Source organism: Miniopterus natalensis, chromosome 2 (genome assembly GCF_054644295.1).
Source record: "Miniopterus natalensis isolate mMinNat1 chromosome 2, mMinNat1.hap1, whole genome shotgun sequence".
Lineage (NCBI taxonomy): Eukaryota > Metazoa > Chordata > Mammalia > Chiroptera > Miniopteridae > Miniopterus > Miniopterus natalensis.
Window position 1 is genome coordinate 108707726 of NC_142082.1, and position 20452 is coordinate 108728177.

The following is a 20452-nucleotide window of genomic DNA, read 5'->3' on the forward strand; positions in this document are numbered from 1 at the left end:
TTAGAAAAATGTCATACTTTCATATAACTATTGAATACAGAATCTAGGTGATTTAACAAGCTCAGCTTTCATTTTAGCAGATTACAATCAAGCATAAGCTGGCCCCGTTTAATAGGACCACTACTTACTCATGAGAGTTAACTTGAGTCAGTGTGGCTGTCGGCCCCATGAACTCAAACGTAAATTCAGGCCGGTCCAAAGGTGAGCAGCATAAAACTAAGAGGGACAGCGGCATGTGCAGGGGCTGGCGTGGTGCCAGGACCCCCTCGGACGGGCTCCAGGCCTCCCGCTTCTGGCCAGGTGGGATGCCAGAGCCATCCTGAGACCTAGCGAATGCTTCAGAACCAAGTCCTGGTGACTGGTTCATATCAATTTTTGTAAATGTAATTTAAAATCTTACCTCATCAAAATATTTTATGATGTATTTGAAGATTTCTGTCAAGGCCACTTCTTCATTAAATTCATTTTCATGTTTCTTAAAGAGAGAAAGGCTTGTTGAGAGATTCTCAGACAACTTTTTTTTAATAAAAAGAAGTAACTTTCCAACCATACCTTAGATTCCTGAGTTAAGAATTCTTCCATTTCTGAGGATGACAATGGAGGCAAGTCCCTGATTGCTTTGTAATAAGATTTTACTTCCTCTTTGTAGGTCGGGATATCCTTGGCATAGAGAAGTTTATTAGTTGGTGCTTCCTAAAAAATAAAAATAAAAGCAACAATCACCAAAAGAGTGAAAAACCCTGGGGAACGTGTAGCAGTAGTAATGCAGCTGCACCCCGCCTCTGTTGCTCCCTCCTGGCCACGTGTTGCCATGCAGCAGGCCTTCCCCAGTGTTCGCTGAGTGAGTGACTGCTATCCAGAGAGCTCTGGTGAGTCACTATTATTTTCAGGCAGATTAAATGCTAATATATTCTGCCTTCCTCTCGTAAAAGAACTAAAATTATTATTTGTGCATGATTTGAGTTACGGTAACAATGGAACTTATTTCAATCATACTTCCCTTCTAATGGCTGTAAAAAGCCTGAATTAAAACATTTGCTGTCATCTCACCCACCAGTGGATTTTGGCATTTATAAAAGATTTGATTGTAGGTCTGATTGAGCCCTTTATATAACCATGAAAGTGGTAAGTGATTGGCAGCGATGGACTTTTCTGCTTGTCCTGTTTAATAGAAAGATCTCCCAGTGTCTTCAGGGAAGCACATGGTCATTAGTACTTGGGGATCTGATAGCTGATTTTGCAAAAGTTCCCTGGCAGTTTGAATGTTTTTATGTAATTATAACGGATATTTTAAAAATAAGTGATTTTATTTTAAAAGTCATTCTTTTTCACACAAAAAATTCTACTCAGGGAAGATAGATGAGTTAATAATAGGGCCACTGCCCTAGTACCTTTGAAAATGTACTGATGGCTTGAATGGCCACAGCAGTGGCTTGAATAATTCTGAAGGATGGCTAGATTGAGATGTTTTTCACTTGTCAAGTTTAAGTAGAGCCCACAAATCATGCAATCATTCATTAAAATTTTAGTTAGGCAGGCACTGTGTAAAAAGATGAGGAAGACTGGTACCTGGTCTTTAGAAGCTTACAATCTAGTTGGGAAGACAAACTTACACAGTGCTTACTATGATACCAGTAATCAGTAGCAGAGTGGAGAGTAAAGAAAAGGACCACAGGATCGGGCAAATCAGGGATCATAACTGTGTGATCTTAGGCAAGACTTGTCACCTCTCAGAACATCCAGTTTCCTCATCTGTAAAATGAGTACTATTATCTACCTTATGTGGTTCTTGTGAGGATTCAAGAACATATTAAGTAATCAATAAGCCAAGACAATTTTTACTTTGAATAAATAGGCATTTAAGTATCTTTCAGTGTGTTGTGTACTAAGAACTTTATGGGTCAAATGATGAAAGTGTGGGAGCTACATCAGGACCAAGTTTACAAAGATATATTCAGGCTGACCTGGGGGTCCTATGATTTCTAGTACATATTAAGAAATCAAGTGGAATGAATGAAATGCTGGTAAATGAATAAGTAGGATTTTACTTGGGTTATGAGACAGGAAGAGGTGAGCAAAGGGGTGTAAAAACAAGTTCACAGTAAACTTGGGAAAAGTAAAAGCTGTAGCGTAGAAGTTGTATGGAATGTACGAGAATATGAGGAGGACAGGAAAGAGACTTGGAGCCCAATCAGAAGGGCCATGGAAGGTAATGGGAGGTATTTACAATGTTTTAAGCAGGAGACTGACAAGATTAGATTTGTGTTTTAGAAAAATAACCTGAGACACATGAAAAGGAAAAGTTGGGGAGATGAGGCAGCCAGCCAGGGCAAGGATACCAGTTAGGAGGTGATTATCCCAGTGGAGAGGAGATGAGGGACGGGGCAGAGAGTTGAGAAGAAAGGGACAGACATTTTAGAGACCGAAGCGGGTAGTAACCACCTGGGGAGAGAGGTTGGGAGAAGGAACCTCTTCCTTCCTTCCTGAGGGAGGGAGGGGTCGAAGATAATGCTGAGGATTCTACCTTGAGAGCCTAGGCAGCCTTAGGGAGACAAAAGTAAACACAGGTTTGTTTTGTAGATGCCGGGTGATGGCGAGTTTAGATTTAGACTAGGATCTGAAGCACCTGCGAAACATCGCTCACACCTCATTCCAGGCACTCAAACTCCTACCCGAGAGCCTTGCTCAGCTTCAGAAGATTTTCTCAAATCCACTAGGTACAGATATCGCTCAGTTTAATATACTTTGGAGGGCTTGAGTAGGACCAAAACATCTCTTTCAAAGTTTGCTCTGTATTTTTTTTTATTTTATTGATTTCAAAGAGAGGAAGGGAGAGAGAGAAACATCAATGATGTGAGAGAGTCACTGATGAGATGCCTCCCCCAGGCCCCCCACTGGATCAAGCCCTCAACCTGGGCGTGGCCCTGATGGAATTGAACCATGACCTCCTGGATCACAGATCGAGGCTCAACGTCTGACCCATGCTGGCTGGGCTGCTCTGTAGTTTTATTTTTTTTTTTGCTTTCTTAGGGCTTTTGCTCAGCAAAGAAAACCATAGTAAAAACCATATTGATGTTTTTTAATTATAAACTGACAAATGTTAGAAATCTTGGGTAAGATTTTCAAGTAGACTCTTTTTAGGTATATTTAAATGGCATTAATTTGGGTCAATTTCAGTAGTCTCACACTTTGAATGTATAGTTTATTAGTATCTGCAGAATGTTCTATATTTTGCTGTAAAGAGTTGTGCAGTAGTGTTGGGATAATCAACTATTTTGTTTTCATTTAGACTAAAATAGAAATAAATGGGACAGATTTTAAAAAGCAAATTTTCAGTGACATCATTGACTATTTCTTTTTAGCTGGTGTGATTTAGACCAATTGTTTATTATTTGAATGTTTACAAGAAAGAGTGCTTCAGACTTATGGGAGTACATACAGGAACTACTAGAGCCGGGCCTTACCTTCCCGAGCTGCTGCTCCGTGAGAGAAAATGCGTCCATGAATGCCTGGGCGATCACTGACAAACAGCCGTCTATGTGCGGTGTCTTCTTAATGTCAAAGACGAACTGGGGGTTCTTCAGGATGTTTACCCAGAAGCGAAGCGGAAGGCTGTTCAGAGAGAGAGAGACAGAGAGAGAGACAGAGAGAGAGATTTCTTTGCAAGCTCCCCCACTCGTATGACGCGGGTGCGTTATCAGTCTGTAAATGGGCGTGTTTGTCTCTGTTACTGAAGTTTGCACGTCTGCTCTGCCAAACACTAAGCAGCAGACAGCAGCCTCACTCAGCAGGGAGGGCTGGAGGAGAAGTCTGAAGGTGGAGTTGACCAGACAGACTCTCCAGACAGTCCTGGTTATATCAGATGATGACCGCCAAAGAGAACATCTCAGCAGACCCCCAGAGCTGACCTCTTCTCGCCCGAAGTGCTACACCCTGGCCTAAGCCACCATCTCCTCTCACCTGGATTATTACCTCCTGGCTCCTGACAGCTGTTTCTCCCAAAACTACCAGCCACCCTCACCGCAGAACCAGGTCATGTCTCCTCTGCTCAACACCTGGCGGGCTCCCCTCCTCCGATAAGACCCCGGCATGGTGGGGGGCTGGGCCCTGGCCGGCTGCCCTTCCCCTCGCTCATCCTAACCCGGTGCCCTTCTCGCTGCTGCTCCCGCGCGCCAGGCCAGCTCGCGCCTCAGGACCTTGGCTTTAGTCGGCCGGTTTCCGGGAACTCTCTCGTCCCAGATAGTCTCATGGTTCATGCTCTCACTTCTGTAAAGACCTGGCTCACGTGTCCTCATCGCTGTGGGGCTTCTGACCCCTGGCCTGAGCCTTGCCTCAGCTTAGGATAAAATGTTAAAACACAAAATAAAACACAACCCTTTGGCTAATTCTCATGGTATCTGAGTACTGCGTTTGATTAAATAAAAGCAGAAATTTTCTATACAGAATCGGAGTATAGACAGACAGCTTGGAAATTGCAAAATGATTCATTCTCTGAGGGATAAATAAGAGTTCTCTACTGGAAAACTATGATAAAACCACAAAATATTAATTTCTCATCTTTTGCAGGTCCAGCTAAACTTGTTTTAAAGAACAAAATCTTTTTCATGCATTGAAGACAATGGAGTTTGTTTATTTTATCCTAAAGAACAGGGTGCTCTGTATAAGATTGGTTTTGTTTATTGTTTAAAATAGTAACAGCAAGAAACTGCTTTGCCAACATAGCCTCTCAAGCCGAAGACTCTGCTCTTGGGATAAATGAATCCTCTAACTGTCCACACCCTCCTTCCAGTTAAGATTCTGTCCCAGGCTCTTGAACACAGTCAGTAATCACCTAAAGTTCTCACCTGTTTGTTTTCCAAATATGCACGACGTCAGGATCGGTGATTTTCTTGTTTTCAGCCTGGGCGTCCAAAAAGTCAAAGAAGTACTTGATAGCAAACGGGGCTCTGCTGTTGGGTAAACTCCAAATGCTTCTAAAAAGTTTTTCAAGCACAGAGTGGATTGCCACCTGGAGGACACAGAACATCGGCTTAGGAGATTAAAATAAATAGGGGAGTGGTTCTGAAAACATGGTGGAAAATGAAATCCAAGTTCATATAAAATGATCTGCAAAACAGAGCCAAGCAAGCTGAAGAGTATGTACAACTGTCAAACGAGGCCAGCACTTGCAGCACAGGGCAGCGGTCCTGGAAACCAGGCAAGGGTTTAGATTTGGTTCAGAAGGCTCTTGCTGATAACAACACTGTTTAGTCGAGAGGAAATCTCTAGCAGTTGGGATGCCAGTTGTGGGGCTGTATTCATAAACCAAGAAACCACGGATGTTTAGCTTTTATAAGTTACCGTCAGCCTGGAAAAACTCAAGTGATGCTGCTCTGTCCCCAGAATATCCTGTTGCATATATTTCTGTCATGGGGTTTTATTGTGTACTTTCTGAAGCATTTGAGTGTTTTATAAAAACCAAATAGGCAGAGCTCTGTGGGGCAGATGAGAAAATCAAGAGGCTCTGGCTGTCCTCTGCCCACTAAACAAATCTAAGCTCCATGCAGATGCTGCTATAAGCTGAAGAGGCTGGCCCAGCAGGAGACGGGCCCAGGTCTGGACAATAGCATTTATGTTGCCAGTCATTTCAGAAAAAAGGGATCACCACAGACTTCTGCTAATCCCACTAAAAGCCAGATAAAGTAAAATTTGCTCCCAATTTGGTATTCCACTGACTTTCACAAGTAACACTTATATGTGAACAGAATTCTTAATTTTAAAATGAAAAAGAAAAATCAGTAAGATTTACTCGGTTTATAGTCACTGACCGCCCCCCCCCATTTTATTTGCAATTCAAAGAGAGAGTTTTATTGCTCATCCATAATAACAAACAAAAAGGAGTAATTATGCTGTCAACCTAAAAAACAATAGTGAACTGGTGGCTAAAGGAAGGACTGGGAACAATATTAAATCCCTGATTGAAGATGTTACAGGAGAAATTTGTAAAGTGCTATTATCTTTGCAGTTTATAAATAAAGGGGGGGGGTAGGAAGTGTTTATGATTTAACTTTCATTTTGCTTTGCTAGAAGGCACAAGGGATTTGTAACATTTTCACACTTCAGTGGAAATTAAGTCAAACATATACACCCCCAGCGCTTCTGGGAAAGCGCTCCAGAGCAGTGCATGTACCTTGGTCGACAGCAGCTTTGTCAGATACATTTCTTTTACTTTGAACTTGTGTTTCCCTCGATGTCTCTTTCCTTGCACATCTTGGAATGCTTCCGAATCTGGTAAAATCTGAAGGGAGACAGAGCAGCAGTGTTACCCAAGGAAAGCGGTCCTGGTGCGGAAGGCATCCAATTCAGGGAGCGCAGAGGGCGGAACTCACCAAATGGCAGTGGTCATCCGAGTATTCCACGTCTGAAAGCCGAGAAGAAGGAGAGAAAACAGCCCATTAAAAACAGAACCTCGGGCTGTCTGGTCTCATAAAATGCCCCATTTGCGCTAGGAAGAGGTTACTTGAGCGCTTCTACTTTAGCTCTTCACAGCGACATTCTCCCCTTGCTTTGTCTTAAGATCTTAAGAACAGTGCGAAGACTGGGCCAGGTACTGCAGTGGAAAGCAGGTTCCCTGTCCCTGGAAGTGTGAAAAGTGACTGAAAGATCACTTGCTGCTGATCATTACCAACTACATGCAAGGGCTACAAGGCATCTGGCAATGAATCAGACAGACCTACTTCCCGGCCTAACGGAATTCACATCCTAGCCAAGGAGAGAATTTCATGTACTAATTACACAATTGTTTAACTGTAATTGTGATAAGGATTGTGAAGAATCACATGCCAGGAAAGTATCTAACAAGGAACTAACCTGGTCTGGGAGGTTTCCCTGAGGAAAGGATGCTAGAGCTAGCCAGGCAAGTGGGGAAAGGGGAACAGGTGCAGAGGTCGGAATGTGAGAAGGAACTTGACCCCTTCTGGGACCTGAAAGAAAGGCCATTAGATGCAGTTCACAGAGCAAGTGGGAGGGTAGCAGGGAAAGAGGGCGGTCTTGTAAGAAATGTGGCTGTGCGGTAAATGGGGGGAAAAGAGGAATTGGTTTTTTGTTTTGAAGATGAGAGAGACTAGACACTTGAAATACTAGTAAAAAAAACTATGATAGCCAGAGGAGGAAAAGAAAGTGTAGGTGACAGATTATTGGTGGTGTGAAAATGCCTAGAAGGTCAAAAAGATGGTGGGATCCAAAGCACGGGGGGGACCTGGGCCTTGGCTGGGCCCTAGGACGTCAGGGGAAGCGAGGAGGAAGCGGCAGGTAGGGGGTAGGGGGTAGGGGGTAGGTTTGGCACTGGATGTTGAAGGAGTTCGATTTCTGTTTTCTCTGTGAAGTAAAAGATAAGTCACCTGCTGACTGTCAAGAGAGCTGTGTGGGACCGGCTTTGAGGAGAAAGGGTGGAATGAGATGCCTAGAGAAACAGCGTGAGTAGGCATCGCTAAGGGCCCTGGGCAAGTTGAGCACCAGGAGTGCAGAGGGACTCCCGCTGCACTGTCACTGCTTTTCTCCTCTCGGCTGCCTGGCTGTAGGCTAAGGAAAGGCTAGTTGCTGGTACCATATAGGTAGTTAGACATGAGCAGAGCAAGTACAACAGGCCAGGTACAGAAACTCACCAGGGAAATAGTCTAGCAAGGGGCAAAACTAGAAAACAAGAACCTTGTCCGCAGGGTAACCTTTCCTCCCTAGCGTATTGCTTGTCATGAGGTTTGGAAACCCTGAATTTTCGTATCACAGGTCATGCTGTTTAGACCCCCTGGACCTTTACCCCCCTAGAGATAACACCTAGGCCTCCGCTGTATTTCAGCTCCAGGCCCAGAAAAGTAGCAAAACCAGACAAGTGATGCCATGGCTGCCTCAGGACCAGCTACATCAACTGCTGACCCCCTGCCCTGGCACCGACGAATCAGTGGAGACCACGACCCTGAAAAGCACACCTGTAAAGCTGATGAATATGCTACCGAGACCCTCCCCTGAGACCTCCCCTTAGATTTCCACCAGCAAGAAAGAGATAAATAAGCTCTGGATGAAGCACCCAGTGTGCACCATTCCCTTCCCCCTTTCTTTCCTCTAAGGGACCCCAGAAGACTTGCAACCAGGGTAGCAGTGGGCAACGGCAGCTCATCCCAAGTTTACCCCCTGAACCTGTCTCCAAACCCCCCTTTTCTCTGACTTCTCGGTGATTCAAAGCAGCCCAGCCTAGGCTCTCCTGTTACTTCTGTGCTAAGCCCTTCCTTGTTTCACTGTCCTAAGTATATTTTTGCTACGGCCAATAAATTCTTACTTTGCTACACTTTGTCTTGTGATTGAAATCTTTCCCTCAAGAAGACAAGAACCGAGGTCTCATCATCTCCCTGGTAACAGCTGGGTTCATCCAGGGCTGGGTTTTTGACAGAGGTGATGAAAGGATAGAGGGGTAGGGGGTTTGGAGGGTCAGCAGGAGAGAGGGGAAAATAATGGCTCTCGACTGCCTGGAGGTCCAATGAAGCGATCTATACACAAGATCCCCAATAACAAGCTCTGCAACAGGCTCAGTGTTTGAAGCCTAAAACACTCCTTCCACTCTGTACAACACAAGCACGCCGCTGCGCCTGTGCCAGGCGCTCCTCTCACCCAGCCCGATGGAATGATGGACAGTGTCCCACGGCCTACCACACTGCCCTCTCACCGGGAGCCCAGCGTTCCCTGTCGGTACTGACCAGGTGGTAGGACCCGGCAGCCTCCTAAAACTCAATTCAGGAATCAGGAAGCCCCACCTCCGACTGTGAAAGAGGAGCCCTGTGGGTGAGGCCCAGAACCGGGCTGAGGGCTGAGGGCTGGCTGTCTTGGCTGGAACTGGGCCCAGGGGTTTTCTTAAGGCTGTCACAGTGTTCTCTGCCCCCAGGCTACCAGGAAGGCAGAGTTAGCTGAGAGAGGCCTAGTGACTTTCTCATAAAAGCTCCCAGGTTATCTTGTTTGTTCAGCACTTGCAGGGCTGTGGGTTGTCTGCGAGCTTCCCCCACCGTGCAGGGCGCTCGCCCGTCAGCCCCGTGGTGCTGAGGGGCTGGCGAGGGGCTCGGAAGGCTCAGGGTCTGCCCGGGCCAGGCTGGCGAGAGGCAGCAGCTTCCTGCCCGGGCTGCGGCTCTTCCCAGTTCCCTGCCCTGGCAGGGCTCGCGTTCTCAGGACTAGGAAGAGATGGAAATGGCTTTTCTCTGCTTCCAGAGAATTACATGGCAACTACTCAACCTCAATTTTGTGACAAGTCTGAGAGAAGCAAAAGGCGATACTTTATAAAGTGGGGTGAGAACAAAGGTTAACATTACGTTGGTTACCTGATGTAAAATTTGCTATCTTCTTAAAGACTTTTATAGTGGATCCATTTGATATCTGAAAGCAAAGATAAAAAATATATGAGTTTTCAAAATTTAATGTATTTCTCACCTTTACCCAGGAATTAAATGGCTGGCTGGATTTTACAGTCTCTTATTAAATCAAATATTTATCAAGAATTCCTATGTCCTGGGCACTGTGCCAGAAGATGGAACTATAATGATGAGGAAGACACTGTCCTCAAGGAGCTCACGGTCCTGTAAAGGAGACAGACAAGGCAATGAGATGCGGGGCGGCCAGCGCTAGAAGGTGGAACCCAGATGCTTCGGGACCGATGGGAGGTGGCTTCACGCCGGAAGAGGGAAGAGGGAAGACGAAGCTGTGCGAAGCTATACCTGGGGGCAAGAGACACTTGAGCTACTTTCACTTTTGAGGTTCCTACTTTATTTATAAATGCTGAAACAGGTTTTCAAAAACTAGCATATAAAGCTGGAGTTTACCCTGCAAAAGAGCAATTTCCCATCTAGGTGTTATACCCAACAGAAATCAGAACATATCCTGATAGTAAACTGCTTACAATTGCTGTATGCTGGAAACAAACCAAATACCATCAACAGAATGAATAAATACTTTGGGGTATGTTCATACAACAAAATGTTATAAAACAATGAAAATAAGCAAATTAGCCCTGGCCGGGTGGCTGAGTTGCTTAGAGCATCGTCCACATACGCCAAGGTTGTGTGGGTTTGATCCCTGGTCAGGGCACATACAAGAGGCAACCAGTGGATGCATAAGTAAGTAGAACAACAAATCGATGTGTTTCTCAAGTCAATAAGTACATTTTTTAAAATTAAAAAATATGTATATATAAAAATGAGCAAATTATTGCTACATGTCCCATGGATGAGCCTCACAGCGATGCTGAGCAAAAGCAGCCCAACACAAAGGAATGCATACTGTGCGCTTCCATTCTCGTAGGGCTCAAGCAAGTCAAAACTATGATGTGAGAGGTTTGAGGAAGAGGGGTGGTAACTAGGAGGGCCAGGGCTTCTGAGGGGCCCATCATGTCCCATTTCCTGACTAGAGTGGCAGTTACAGGAGGAGCTCACTTTGTGATAACTCATCAGCAGTACCCTTAGGATTTGTTCTCTTTTATGCAGCTGTATCCTGTTTTTAAAAGGAAGCTTGTAAAATCATAAAAATTGCGTACACATTTAAATAAAAAATTTTAATTTAACTATATCTTACAGGAAAGTACTTAACATTCACAAATATAAAGTGTACAGCTCAAGGAATGTTCACTGAAGTACACACCTGGGTAACCACCACTCACATCAAGATGTAAAATTCTATTTCCAGGTCCTAAGAAGCACCTCCATTATCCCTTTCCAGCCAATAACGGCCCCTTCCTTTTCTAACTTCCATCACTATTGATTAGATGTATGTGCTCTTGAACTTCATATAAATGGAGTCGTTCAGTGTGTATTCTTGAGTCCAGCTTCTCAGGGTCAATATTAAGGTCTGTGATGTTTATCCAAGTTGCAGCTACTAGCAGTTTGTTTATAATTACTGTGTATTATTACTCCACTATATGAATATACTACAAAAAAAATGCCATACAGCCTGGGCCAGTATGGCTCAGTGGTTGAGCATTGATGTATGAACCAGGAGGTCCGGGTTCAATTCCCGGTCAGGGCACATGGCCTGGTTGCTGGCTCCATCCCCAGTGAAGGGTGTGCAGGAGGCAGCCGATCAGTGACTCTCTCTCACCATTGATGTTTCTATCTCTCCCTCTCCCTTCCTCTCTCTGAAATCAGTAAAAACACATTTTTTAAAAAAAAGGAAAAAAAATTGTCATGCAAGAAAAGGAGTACTGACACATGCCACAATATGAATGAACCTCAAAAACATAAGTGCAAGGAGCCAGTCACAGAAGACCACGATGGTGTGATCCCATTTATACAAAATGTCCAGAATAGGCAAATTTCTACAGACAGAAAATAGATTACTAATTGCCTAAGGCAGGGGTCAGAGGAATGAGGAGTGACTGCTAATGAGTTCAAGGTTTCTTTTTAGGGTGATGACAATGTTCTAAAACTAGATTATGGCAATGACGACTCAACTATGTAAATCTATCAAAAGCCATTGAACTGTATGCTTTAAAAAGGTGACCTTTATGGTATATAAATTATATCTCATTAGAGCTGTTAAAAAATTGCCACAGATTTAAAAGGTATATGTTTGACACATGAATGCTTTTACTCCATTGACACGCTATTGCAATGCCTGTGTGTAGCCTCTTTTGGAGGTGAGAGTTCTCACCTGAGGCTTTTTTGGGACTGGGAACCCAGAGGCAGAGGCCCCCCTCCCCCACCCCTCAAGGGAACTGGATGCTCAGATGCAGAGGCGGCCTCCATCCTTGGGAGAAGCAAACTGCTCAGAGGGGCTGCTCCACAAAAAGAGGCGGCAGATCAGGGTTACAGAAATCCTTATCTTCCTTTTGGGACTGTGGAGGGAGAATTAACCCTGACATTTCTGAATATCATAGTAGCTAAGTGCTTTCCCCTCCACCCTAAAGCTCCAAGTCTGTTTTGAATTCTAATACTCATTTGGACCTGCCCCCCCCCCCCCCAAATTTGGAAAAAAGTGGAAAGAGAATTTCTCTCCTGGCCTGCTACATGTTGGTTAACAGCGTGTGCAAACCTGCTTAGCAAGCACAAAGGATTCAGGCCTAATCTCCTTCAGGTTGCACCCCCAGAGGCAGGAACACAGTGGGGGGGCCAGCCAGGAGAGGCCCCAGAGCACAGCTGTCCAGACAGCTGTGTCCAGGCAGCCATTACCGCTAGGCCAGAGGCCTCCAGCTGCTGGTGTTCTCGACATCCTGTGGGGAGAGGGTCTGAGCAGGGGCTCGCTGGGGTCATCAGGTCCCTGTGAGGTGTCTTGAGTGAGGATTCTGAACACTTATCTTTGACTCTGCTGTTATTACCAAACATCATCTCCTTTCCCCGTGAATCCTTCATTGTTTTCTGGCTGATTTTTCAATTTTCCTCCCTATCTGATGCAATTAAAGTAAATGCTGTGTGCAGGCACCCCTTAGCAATCCTCCAACACTGAGTTTTATGAGACTGAACACAGTTACAGAATTCCTCCCCAGGAAGACCTGGATGTGCTCTGTTTCAAAGCCAGTAAGTATCTTTTTATAAAAGTAAGCTGGTGATTCATTCTGGGTAACTGTCAAAGAATGAATCCCAAATGCATGCCGTTGAGTGTTGAGCCAATACTCTGTTACTGTCAGGCGCTTTGTTTTGCCAGGAGCGAGCACCCTTTCTCTATAATCACAAACACTGCGATGGGCCTCCGATAAGGAGCGCTGCCAAAAGTTCAAATGTCTTTTCAAGAGCTGGCAACGACCCACTGCTGGCGCTGTGCTCGGGCAGCGAGAGCGCAGACGCAGCTCATACCGAGGAGATTTTACTCTGAAATTATCTCCTGAGAGCAAGTGTAAAAGCATTTTATTAGGGATGAGTTGTGCGTGTGAGCACGGATGTGTGTGAGTGTATTTCCAACTTTCACAGCTGCCCTAGGGCGGGGCGGGGCATTTCCCCCCATGTGACACTTCAACGCCATTATAAAGACAGAAAACTAGTTTTTTTTACTTAACAGGTGTTGGGGGGGCGGGGCAAGTGTTCATTTTGTATTTTGCACGAATCAGTGGCTACCTAGTCAAGGACAGAAATGCCTTTTTGAAAAGGGCCACAGAATCCAAAGTGTTAAGAATATAATGCTGTTTGTTCCGTCTGAAGAGCTCCAAATGCTTTCCTAAAAGTGACTCATTAATCCTCCTGTATCCTGTGAGGCAGGGAGCATCCTCTGGGCTCCTACTTTAGGAATGAAAACCAAATTAAATCAAAGAAAGATTAATGTCACTGGATGGGTCTGAGGCAGGAATGTTCCTCCAGCCCAGAGCAGAACTGGTCCACATGGCAATTTCAAATTAAATTCCTCCCAGTTCTGCGGTGCCCCAGGATTCGATGTGACATCAAGGCCATGCACGTTCCGTGAGGGCTGGCCCACGTCGGAACGCTGCAGAGATGGCTGTACACTTCCCCTCGGAACTGGGAGAAATGAGCCCATGTCAATGATTTAAAGCAACGTGAAATAAACAGAAGCCATGTATCCAACCATTTGCAAGTGAAGGTGAGATTTTTTTTGTGCTAAAACACTATCTTTATGGCATAAGTTGAAGATAATTCCGTAAAAATGGATTTTCTAGAAATATAAGGTTGAACTTATATTTAATCTTATGAAACTGCCATTTTTATAGGTAAATATGGTCAAATATTGACAATTTCATACGGTTTAGCCTAAAAGGAAAGCTGAAGTTTCAGCCTAAAATGTTATGGCAAATTATGAATAAAAATATTTATATTTAGTCTGTAATATGGTCTGAAATATTATACTTTTCCCTTACGTAAAAAAACCTGAAAACAATAATTGATATAAATCACCATGTGAGACCTTGCTGGTATCTCTCATCCTAAAACAGCATTATGTGAAAATAATTCTATTCAACTAGCGTTGTCCCCGAAGCCACACGTCAATACCAGTCGCCCTACCTTCCTTCTTAGCTATTCTCACTGACACACCAAGGCTGGAGGCAGATGAAAAAGGAATCTTTTTCTCTCAGGGCCAGAGGATGACCTTGCTCAGTCCTTCAGTGGCAGGGGGGTCGGGCTCATCAGAACATTCTCGACAGACACATCAAATCACACGCACAGTCCCCGACGGCCTGGGCAGGACTCCAAAGGATTCTCGAAAAGAGTGAGAATGCTTCCTTCTTGTGTGCTTGGCATTAGCCCTGGGCAGCCAGCAAGCTCCCTGTGAGGACTGTTAGAACCCGAGCTGGTCTTCTGGGGGCAGCTGGGCCTCCAACGCCGTGCGTGGGACCGGGAGCCTAAGCGCTCCCTGCTTTTGTCGAGCTGGCATTGTCAGCTCTGGGGTGCCTGAAAGACGCCTCCCTTCTGATAAAGGCAACCATCGTCGTCTTTGAGGAATGATGTTGAAGTGAGATTAGAAATAAGGAAGCATTTTGATAAACTCACAGATGTGAGATTCATCAGACGGTCTGAAGAGAAATTACCCTTTGAACTGACATCAGAGGAAGTAACTACCAGGATTTCTCCTCAGTCGGCCCCAGCTCTTCAGCCAGGCAGCTTCAGAGGCCAGGAGCAGGGGCTGCAAGCGTGGTTCTGAGCAAGGGTATCCCTCTGGCCCTGAGAAGCGCAAGGCCTTTCCCACCTGCTTCCAGCCTTGGGGCATCAGTGAGAAGAGCTGTGTGGCTGTGGCCAGGTTTCTTAGCCTGCCTGTGCCTCAGAACGGGGATGATGAGAGTACCTACCTCACTGGGCTATGAAGAGGACTGAGGCGTTACTATATGTATATATCTATATCTATATCTATATATCATCTATATCTATATCTATATCTATATCTATATCATCTATATCTATATCTATATCATCTATATCTATATCTATATCTATATCACCTATATCTATATCTATATCTATATCTATATCATCTATATCTATATCTATATCTATATCTATATCTATATCTATATCTATATCTATATCTATATCTATATCTATCTATCTATCTATAGATTGATAGATAGATAGATGCGCGCCTGGAACAGTGCTCAGTATACAAGCAGCACTCTGCGCAGTGGTTAAACAAACATCTAAAGTCATTCACGCTGTAAGAAACCCTTAGAGATAGTCCAGTCCCTTGACTTAGTGTCACGGATAACACACCTCACTGGAAGGACGCAGCAGGCCCTCTGGGGCATTCCCGTGAGCTTTAAATATCACTTGAGTGACAGCTTTGGCATTAGCGGCGACCACGTCACCTGTTGTGAGGAACACTCCTCAACGACACCACGGTTAAATGTCCTTTCTGCCCCTTGGAGCCTCACAGCTGAGAATGAGGTGCGACCTGTAGAGAACGCTTCCTGCCGACAGGGCACTGTATCACACACTTGATGCCTGTCTGCAGCCGAAGGTCACAGGCGGGACGGGGGAGGGCAAGGCCCGGGCCCCGGGCCCCACGCGGTCCCCCACGGCGAGCGCGCCACGCACCGCAACCGCCAGTTACAGAAGCGCGCGGACGACTTAATTACAGGGACAAAGGTGCCTCTGGCTTAATGTGTTTGTGAAGACGTCAGCTTTACCACACCGTCTGCGCAGGACACAATGAGACTGGAGCAGAAATTCGCCCCTCCAGTCATCGGATGGAGGCCGAGGGTAATAAAAGCGCCTTCATCAGACCGTGGTTGTGCACACGGACTGGGCCCTGGCCGCCGCTACCACCGTGGAAAACAATCCTGCCAATGCCCAGGTCGGCGAGGCTGCCATCCGAAGGTGACAGGGCACCGCCAGCACTTCGGGGCTCTGGGGGTGCCTCTACCTGGCCCACGAGAGGCTCTATTTTGGCTGTGCCCTCAGGTGCCCTCTAGAAACCTGTTCTTCAAAAAAATAGACAGCAACTCATTCAGAGGAGACCAGCTCCACTTATTTGCCCCAAGGACAGAGCGAGGCGACAAGGAGCAGGCTCACACCCCAGCAGTGGGGCTGTGTTTAGGCAGGAGGAGGGACTGGCCGTCGCTGAAGATTAACTTTAAAGCCTAGCTAATTTGGGCTAATTGGAGGGAGGTGATTCTGAATCACTAGAAACTGAGTTAGACACCATTTTTCAATAAAATACAGTTTTTTGCTTTCAAGCACTTACAGTGACTCAAACTAGGGCACTTTAGTAAATGAATAAGAGTGATAATTAGCATCTTGTCGCTTTGGAGGGAAATGCAAATGCTCAGAAGAAAATTTTTCTTCAACGAAAGGGCAAAAAGCAAGCGTCAGCCCAGCCCTGTCAAATTACTCCACATTTTGAGCCTGCAAGGGGTGCTGCTAAACCGAGGATAGGTTTAGGTGGCCGGGGGTGGTGGTGGAGACATTGTTTTCTGAGCAGTCTTTGGAAAACAGGGCATTTGAGATGGTCCAGGCATAGAGCCCACAGGCCCGATGACCCGTTTCCTTCAAGCTCTCTGTGGATTTTTGCCTTACGGCTTAGCTTTTTAAACATAAGGAGAATCCTTTAAGCCCTTGTGTCCTAGTCTTGCCATTTATTACCACCATGTGGTGACGCTAGGGTAGGAGGCCAATAAATCATTTGGACGGGAAGTGACTACAGGCCGGATTAATTTCATTATCGCCCCTAAGCAGATAGGTGTCTAGCAACTGACGTCTCCAGCAAAGACTGATGTTCTCTCCCCCGACAGCCTTCCCCTCGCCTTGCAGACAGCTGGGGTGGATCCTCCCTTTCCCTTGCCAAGTGGCTTGGCCTGTCTTTCCTTAATGGTGGTGAGTGGCCACACCTCCTTCCTATGGGGCCACCCCATATCATGAAGTTGCCAGGGGACACTGAGAAGCCTGACCAGGGTGCCCAGCTCTCCTCGCACAGCTGAGCACGGCAAGCACATCAGTCAGAAGCACCAAACGAGGGCTGTGCTCCTCCCAAGCCTGCTGAGACAGGTCGGCCACCTGGCCGCGAGCAGAGGAGGTGGCTGCAGGCCTGCAACCTGGACTTCAAACTGACCCCCTAACAAGCTCCTCTCTAAGCACTGCGGCGTTTAGCACCCTGCTCCCCAGAAGACTCCCTCTGGGGGTGGTCCTCCCTGTGGCCCGCCAACAGGAACGCGTTCCCTGGGGGCTTCTGGAATCTCCAACGGGAAGAGCAGCCACTCTTGGCATGTTGATTCCGAGGCTGGAAGGTCCAAGCTGCCCGGGGGTGAGCACGGGAGCCAGTGGCTAACCCACGGCTTTTTCTGCTGGGAGCGCTCCCCCAAAGGCTGCGGGGCAGCACCCTCCCGCTGCCACCCGCAGCAGCTGCTTCCAAACTGGGCGCGAAGCCCACTCAGCCAAAGCACCCGCGGGTGAGGTGTCTGTTCCTGGCTGTTGTCCAGAAAGCTGTGCTTAAGGATCACTCTCAGCTTCCTCCTGGCTGAGGGGAGCCAGGCAGGGGCCGAAGGCCTTCTGGGTGCAGACACCTCTCCCTGGGACTTTCAGCCACAAAAGAAGGAGGCGCCCCCACCTCCCGGTTGCCTGGAGAGCTGCTCCTCCTGGCTTCTGCATCTCTGGGAGAGCACCCCCATCTTCCCCGAGTGCGTCCCGACCCGGCCTCACCCCAGCCTCACTCCCACCCACAAGGCTTGTGTCTACCTCCTGCCGCCTGTGAATCCATCCACTGTGTCCACCTCCAGAGCCCCTGTGTCATTCCTGGTCAGCATCATCTCTCACCTGAAATTTCCCCATTTCCAGGTTTGCATCCCTTACATCCACGCTCTGCACACAGCCAGTCATTTTCTCAAACAAATCTTGCTTAAGGTTCTCTAGTGGCTCCCCACTACTCTTGGGATAAAATTCGACTTTCTAGAGAAGCTGACTGGGCCTGCATGCCGTGCACCTCCCATTCTCCCCCCCCCCCCCCCCCCCACTTCTCTGCCTTCCTCCCTGGAGAAGCTGCCCTGTGAACTGGTTAAGCCACAGACCCGAGAGCCCAACTATCAGGGTCAAAATCTTGACTCTGGCACTGTAACTATTAGTAAACCTCCTTCAGCCTCACTGTACCCATCTATAAAGTGGGTTAATAACAATACCAACTCAGAGAATTGCTATTAGAATGAGCTGAAACAAGGAGAAATGACAATGTCAGCACGTGGCACAGAGTAAGGGCTCCATAAAGGTTGGCTATTACTATCTCCAATGCCATCCCTGCCCCTCTCAAGTTTTAGCCAGTCTAAAAGCATTTTTGTGGGTGCTCTCCCATCCCTGCTAGGTGTGCTGGCACCCCACCCCGGCCTGCTTAAGTTCAGGTCTCGGCTTAGTCATAGCTTCCTCCAGGGAGCCTTCCCAGATGCTCTGAGCCACAGCACTACTCCACCAGAAGGTGTTGCCTCATTACGTGTGTCCTCTCCCCTTCTCTGTACCCTCCCCCAGGCTGTAGGACCTGTGAGGTCAGGGACCTGGTCTCTGTTCCTCTTGTAAGCATCTCTGCTCTTAGCACATAGTAGGTATTCTACAAAGATTTGGATAATGTTGCTGAATGACTCTCATTATCCCAGTGTGTTCAGGAAGCCTCCCCTCTCTTGTTCTGTGCAGGCTTCTCTAGTACTCAGATCTCTAAGTGGTCCATGTGCCCCTCACCGACATGGACATTCGCCCGGCATGTGGGGCGGGGGCCAAAGGGGGTACTGCTGAGTATCACAAACAGGAAACGGAGCTTCTTCAGAAAAAAGGAACTTGCTCAAAAGGCTCCACTGTCTATTGTGAACACTGGGGAGCGGTGAGGCTTAGGACTCTTGTCAAGCTAAATGACAACTCCTCCGGGGCCTTGCTGAGGAACATGCTTTGAGAGGCCAGAGAATCTCGTAAAGGTGTCTCACCCAGATGGCAGGATGGAGGGCGATCAGCTCACATGAAAATCAACGCTTTGGAGAGGGGAACCCAGAGGACCCAGGAGACCACAAGAGGCAGGAATTCATAGGCTCTTCCACATGAGCAACTGAGCAAAACTTCTGCCCCAGAGAAAAAAAGTCTTCAAACTATTCCAGAAAGTGGCTGGGAGTCCTATCATTTTTATAAAGAATTTACAAGGTACCAGAGATGACCTAATCCAGTCAGGACTGGCGACGAGGAAGGGGACGCAGGGGGCTAAGCCTTGTTCTTACCTCGTAGTGGCCGATGGTATTTAGCTTGGTGATTCCATCTTCAAGAATCACGGAGGAACTGTCAATATCCAGAAGTTCTTTCTGTCGTGTGCCCACCTGAAGCTCTGGAGAAAAGCAAAAAAGAGCGTTTTGTTCGCTTTTAAAATGACAACGAGAAATTTTAAATGCTGCCCTGTCACTTTTGCAAATATTATTTATAAACTGGTTAAACTTAAATAAAGTGGCAAATATTTGTTTGAATGTTTAGAATTATATCAGCCAGACCGGGAGCAAGGGTTTTGTTTTTGTTTTATGGTTAGGGCTTGGCTTCTAGGGCGACTTTTCCCCGAAGCTTTTCCTCTGAGGCTTAGCCTGGAAGTGAGGCCAAATGAAGACCGAGGAATGCCTCCTGAGAGGGACTAGCTCTTCAGAAAACTCCCAAAGCGAATCTGCACGCTCACACGCATGTGTCTGTGCGCACAAGCAGGCACTATCTTCTGTAGGTCACTGGGTGGGGGCGCTCGTGGGCTAATATCCCAAAACACAGGGCTCAAACTCCTTCACAGAGGCTGCCAGCTTGTGCCCTAGGCTCAGAACGTAGCCCACAGATGTGTTTTTTCTCTTTTTGTGAAACTGTACCATGTTTTACTTATTATTTTAATGTCAATTCAGCACCAACATTTAATGATCAGGATGTTGCACATAAAAATTTGGATTTATGCTTTCTCTTTTAAAAAACGGGACCTTGTCCTGGCCAAGTTTTCTCAGTGGTTAGAGCACCAGCCCGTGACCAAAGAGTCACAGGTTTGATTCCCAGTCAAAGGCACATACCTCAGATGAAGGCTCAATCTCCAGCCCGGTCCAGGCGGCTGGGGCGCCTGCAGGAGGCAACTAATCGATGTTTCTCTCTCACATCGGTATTTCTCTCTCTTCCCACCCCTTCCTCCCTCCTCTCCACTCTCTCTAAAAAAGTCAATGGAAAAAAATATCTTCTGGTGAGGATTTAAATAAAATAAAATAAAATAAAATAAAATAAAATAAAATAAAATAATAAAATAAAATAAAAAATAAAATAAAATAAAATAATAAAATAAAATAAAATAAAATAAATAAAATAAAATAAAAAAATAAAATAAAATAAAAAATAAAATAAAATATAAAATAAAATAAAATAAAATAAAATATAAAATAAAAATAAAATAAAATAAAATAATAAAATAAAATAAAAACCAAAAAAAACCCGGGACCATCTGGCAACACGGACCACACAGATCCGCCATCAGCTACAGCAAAGTGGCACCGCCTTTCAGATGGCATGTCTTTTCCCAGCTAAGTCGGGCCCTGTCATTTCCT

The 20452-nt window shown here is 46.2% G+C and overlaps 1 protein-coding gene across 1 annotated transcript in view; it reads right to left on the reverse strand.

Moving 5' to 3' along the window:
- Positions 1–20452, reverse strand: part of PLXNC1 (plexin C1) — a 155148-nt gene that overhangs the window by 3219 nt on the left and 131477 nt on the right. The window contains exons 23-30 of the mRNA XM_016215211.2: positions 19121–19224; positions 9339–9393; positions 6369–6400; positions 6170–6277; positions 4845–5008; positions 3465–3612; positions 553–693; positions 401–475 (exon numbers count right to left, since the gene is read on the reverse strand). Of these exons, the coding sequence (XP_016070697.2) occupies positions 401–475; positions 553–693; positions 3465–3612; positions 4845–5008; positions 6170–6277; positions 6369–6400; positions 9339–9393; positions 19121–19224 (827 nt within the window). The remainder of the gene's footprint in view (positions 1–400; positions 476–552; positions 694–3464; positions 3613–4844; positions 5009–6169; positions 6278–6368; positions 6401–9338; positions 9394–19120; positions 19225–20452) is intronic.